At 57.4% G+C, this 5,332-nt stretch overlaps 1 protein-coding gene across 1 annotated transcript; it reads left to right on the plus strand.

The window, feature by feature from the left end:
• Positions 1-1,765: 1,765 nt before the first annotated feature.
• LOC122547037 (volume-regulated anion channel subunit LRRC8D-like) lies at positions 1,766-4,700 on the plus strand. The gene is given in 3 exon segments (XM_087983111.1): positions 1,766-2,255; positions 2,258-4,548; positions 4,583-4,700. Coding segments are annotated over 2 exon segments (2,505 nt in total). The 3' UTR covers positions 4,273-4,548; positions 4,583-4,700.
• The last annotated feature ends 632 nt before the right edge of the window (positions 4,701-5,332 follow it).

The following is a 5,332-nucleotide window of genomic DNA, read 5'->3' on the forward strand; positions in this document are numbered from 1 at the left end:
CTGATTGTGTTCCCCCCCACAGCCTCTCCCCCTGATTGTGTTCCCCCCTCTCCCCCTGATTGTGTTTCCCCCCACAGCCTCTCCCCTGATTGTGTTCCCCCCCACAAGCCTCTCCCCCCGATTGTGTTCCCCCCCTCTCTCCCCGATTGTGTTCCCCCCCCACAGCCTCTCTCCCGATTGTGTTCCCCCCACAGCCTATCCCCCCTGATTGTGTTCCCCCCCTCTCTCCCGATTGTGTTCCCCCCCACAGCCTCTCCCCCGATTGTGTTCCCCCCCCACAGCCTCTCCCCCTGATTGTGTTCCCCCCACAGCCTATCCCCCCTGATTGTGTTCCCCCCTCTCCCCCGATTGTGTTCCCCCCACAGCCTCTCCCCCTGATTGTGTTCCCCCCTCTCCCCTGATTGTGTTCCCCCCTCTCCCCTGATTGTGTTCCCCCACAGCCTATCCCCCTGATTGTGTTCCCCCCCACAGCCTCTCCCCCTGATTGTGTTCCCCCCACAGCCTCTCTTCCCTGATTGTATTCCCCCCACAGCCTCTCCCCCTGATTGTGTTCCCCCCCACAGCCTCTCCTCCCTGATTGTGTTCCCCCCCACAGCCTCTCCCCCCGATTGTGTTCCCCCCACAGCCTCTCCCCCGATTGTGTTCCCCCCACAGCCTCTCCCCTGATTGTGTTCCCCCCCACAGCCTCTCCCCCCGATTGTGTTCCCCCCCACAGCCTCTCCCCCGATTGTGTTCCCCCCTCTCCCCGATTGTGTTCCCCCCTCTCTCCCCGATTGTGTTCCCCCCCACAGCCTATCCCCCCTGATTGTGTTCCCCCCACAGCCTCTCCCCCCTGATTGTGTTCCCCCCCTCTCCCCCTGATTGTGTTCCCCCCTCTCCCCCCGATTGTGTTCCCCCCCACAGCCTCTCCCCCGATTGTGTTCCCCCACAGCCTCTCCCCCCGATTGTGTTCCCCCCCACAGCCTCTCCTCCCTGATTGTGTTCCCCCACAGCCTCTCCCCCCGATTGTGTTCCCCCCCACAGCCTCTCCTCCCTGATTGTGTTCCCCCCCACAGCCTCTCCCCCTGATTGTGTTCCCCCCTCTCCCCTGATTGTGTTCCCCCCACAGCCTATCCCCCTGATTGTGTTCCCCCCCACAGCCTCTCCCCTGATTGTGTTCTCCCCACAGCCTCTCTCCCCGATTGTGTTCCCCCCCCACAGCCTCTCCCCCCGATTGTGTTCCCCCCCCACAGCCTCTCCCCCGATTGTGTTCCCCCCCACAGCCTCTCCCCCCGATTGTGTTCCCCCCTCTCCCCGATTGTGTTCCCCCCCTCTCTCCCCGATTGTGTTCCCCCCACAGCCTATCCCCCCTGATTGTGTTCCCCCCCACAGCCTCTCCTCCCTGATTGTGTTCCCCCCCACAGCCTCTCCCCCTGATTGTGTTCCCCCCACAGCCTATCCCCCCTGATTGTGTTCCCCCCCACAGCCTATCCCCCTGATTGTGTTCCCCCCCTCTCCCCCCGATTGTGTTCCCCCCCACAGCCTCTCCCCCCGATTGTGTTCCCCCCCACAGCCTCTCCCCCGATTGTGTTCCCCCCACAGCCTCTCCCCCAATTGTGTTCCCCCCCACAGCCTATCCCCTGATTGTGTTCCCCCCTCTCCCCTGATTGTGTTCCCCCCACAGCCTCTCCCCCCGATTGTGTTCCCCTCCCACAGCCTCTCCTCCCTGATTGTGTTCCCCCCACAGCCTCTCCCCCTGATTGTGTTCCTGTCGCTCTCTGTAGGGATGATCACCCTGACGGAGCTCGCAACGCTGACTGACTCTCAGTCCACCCATCGCCTCCTCAAGCCCTGGTGGGACGTCCTGATGGACTACTTGGTGCTGGTCATGCTGATGGTGTCCCTCCTGTCTGCCACGCTGCTCATTTCCCAGGACAAGGTGGTATGTCTACCCTGCGACCACGTACGGGCTCTGAATGCCACACCTGGGAGTTCCTCACTGGGCACTGTGCCCCGACCACACAGTCCTCACCCCCCTGAGGGTCAGGAAACATCCGACTGTGGGAGCAGGCATCTGTCAGGAGCTGCGGGAGACCACTCAGGGCCAGCAGAATCCAAATCACCATCCTCCGCTCGCCGACTGAGGGCCGGCGGTTACAAAACTAACCTGGATTTCCAGCAGTACGTCTACATCAGTCAGGTGTGTTACCAGAAAGCTCTGCCCTGGTACTCCAAGTATTTCCCGTACATCGCCCTGGTGCACACCATCATTCTGCTGCCGGAGGCAACTTCTGGTTCAAATTCCCAAAGACCTCCTCCAAAGTCGAGCATTTTGTCTCGATCCTGGGCAAGTGCTTTGAGTCGCCGTGGACCACCAAAGCAGTCTCCGAGACCGCCAACGAGGATTCGGAAATCAGCCAGAACCGTTCGAAAATGTTCAAGTCCGCCACCCTGGAGCCCAGCGACATCTCGGACACCAGCTCCTCGCTGACCTCGCACCCCGAGGTGACCTTTGAACCGGCGGTCAGCGGCTCACCTTCGATGAACATCTTGGACAAGCAGGACGGTGAGCAGGCCAAGGCGCTGTTCGAGAAAGTGCGCAGGTTTCGGGCTCACACAGAGGACGGGGACCTGATCTACAAGTTCTACGTTGGCCAGACAGTGGTGAAAGCGCTCAAGTTCCTGGTCATCCTGTGCTATACCTTCACCTTTGTCGACTCCATCACCTTCGAGCACGTCTGCAAGCCCAAGATTAAGAACGTTACAGGTTACTCAGTCTTTTTCTGCACCCACAGCATGGCCTACATGCTGAAGAAGCTGCTCATCAGCTACATCATCCTGATTGCCCTGTACGGCCTGGTGTGCCTCTATACCCTCTTCTGGCTGTTCCGAGGGTCACTGAAGGAGTACTCCTTTGAGAAGGTGCGCGAGGAGAGCAACTTCGGTGACATTCCTGACGTCAAGAACGACTTTGCCTTCCTCCTGCACATGGTGGACCAGTACGACCAGCTCTACTCTAAACGCTTTGCCATCTTCCTGTCCGAGGGCTGTGAGAGCAAGCTGCTGGAGATGAACCTCAACCACGAGTGGACGTACGAGAAGCTCCGGCTGCACGTCTCCAAGAACGTGCAGGGGAAGCTGGAGCTGCAGCTCTTCATGCTGTCCGGCATTCCCAAAGCCGTCTTCGACATGAGCGACCTGGAGGTGCTGAAGCTGGAACTGATCCCAGACGTCCGGCTGCCGGCAAAGATTTCCCAGATGGTGGCGCTGAGGGAGCTCTACCTTTACCACTGCCCGGCGAAGGTAGACCAAATAGCTTTCAACTTCCTGCGGGACCACCTCCACATCCTGCACGTCAAGTTCACCGACATCGGGGAGATCCCCCTCTGGGTGTACTCGCTCAAGAACCTGGTGGAGCTGCACCTCTCGGGCAATCTCAACTCTGAGACCAACAAGGCCATCGGCCTGGAGTCCCTCAAGGAGCTGCGGCACCTCAAAATTCTCATCGTCAAGAGCAACCTGTCCAAACTCCCCTCGAACGTGGTGGAGCTGGCCACACACCTATCCAAGCTGGTGATTCAGAACGACGGGACCAAGCTCCTGGTCCTGAACAACCTGAAGAAGCTGACCAGCCTCTCGGAGTTGGAACTGCAGAACTGTGAACTCGGCAGGATCCCACACGCCATCTTCAGCCTCGGCAACCTTCAGAAGCTGGACCTGAAAGCCAATAACATTCAGAGCATCGAGGAGATCGTCAGCTTCCAGCACCTCAAGAGGCTCTCCTGTCTCAGACTGTGGCACAACGCCATCTCGTGCATCCCCACCACCATCAGCCTGATCAAAAACCTCGAGCAGTTGTACCTCTCCAACAACAAGCTGGAGTCCCTACCCGCCGCCCTGTTCACCCTGAGGAAGCTACGATACCTGGACCTCAGCCACAACCTGCTGACAGCCGTGCCTCCCGACATTCACCTGCTCCAGAACCTGCAACACTTCTCCATCACCAAGAATAAGGTGGAGACGCTGTCTCTCCAGCTCTTCAACTGCCTCAAGCTGAGATCCTTGCAGCTAGGCCAGAACTGTATCGCACACATCCCACCAGAGATCGGACAGTTAACTCAGCTCACTTACCTCGAGCTGAAAGGAAACCATTTAGAGAGGATTCCTCCTGAGATCGGCAGTTGCCTGTTACTCAAGAAGAACAGTCTTATCGTTGAAGACCTTCTGTTTGATCATCTCCCCACTGAGGTCAAAGAGCACTTCACCGAACAAGACTTTACCTCCATTGTCTGACCTGTCAGCTGAGAGTTAGAGAGTCTCCTATCAGTGGGCCCACCCGTTTAGAGGTCCCTGTGTTGTACCAGGAGAGACCTCACACTGAGTCAGGCACCTCCTCAGGTCGGGTTACATCACTTGGACAGCTTTATACCTCGCTCAGAGTGGGTTTCAACAGGTCGACACCTCCAATGGTCTTCTAGATGTATATAATCTGGCTGGTGATTCAAGCCAACATTTACACAGGGGCATTATTTAGAGGTTTCATTGTAGGGGTTATTAGGATAGTCTGAGGTGGGAATTAATGTGTGTATTAGGATAGTCTGAGGTGGGAATTAATGTGTGTTATTGGGATACGGTCAGAAAAATCTTACAGACCCTCCAAACTACATCCAGGAGGTGGGAGAGAGGGGATTCTGACTCAGAGACCCTGATGCTGACCCTGAGAGGGAAATCCTGATCCTGGAGGGGGGGGGGGAAGAGGATGCTGATCCTGAGGAAGAGGGGAGAGAGAGGGAATGCTGATCCTGAGAGGGTGTGGTGGGGAGGGGGGGGTGGGGAAGGGGGGAACTGGGCTGCGGGGGGGAATCCTGACTCTGAGGGGACGGAGTGGATGTTGGGGAGGGGGTTAGAATCCAGATTCTGGGATGGGACAATGGGGATGAATCTGGAGATTCATGTCAGAGCTGACAGTTTGAATCATATCCTCCTTCCCTCGCTCGCCCTCACTCACTCACAGTCAAAAAAAAGACAATACACAGAACCATTTGGCCCAAAAAGCCTGAGCTGCCTCTCTGGAGGGCGGCCCCGTCAATCCCAACTCCCTGCTGCATTCCCAGAGCTCTGTCGGTGTGTTTCCGTCAAGCTCCCATCTCATCCAATCCTCTCTCTCTTCCTCTCCGTCTCTCTCTCTCCATCCCTCTCTCTCTCCATCCCTCTTTAACCACCGCCCCCCCCACCCCCCCAACCACACACACACACACAGTAGCTTAAACTTTCAGAAACATCCAGTCAAACTTAAAAGTGGGAGTTGCTGGAATGCTTCCTGGGGTGTACAAAGTTAAAAATCACACAACAC

The sequence above is a fragment of the Chiloscyllium plagiosum genome, unplaced genomic scaffold, assembly GCF_037043375.1.
Source record: "Chiloscyllium plagiosum isolate Xiang-an unplaced genomic scaffold, Cpla_swu_hap1 HiC_scaffold_45, whole genome shotgun sequence".
Lineage (NCBI taxonomy): Eukaryota > Metazoa > Chordata > Chondrichthyes > Orectolobiformes > Hemiscylliidae > Chiloscyllium > Chiloscyllium plagiosum.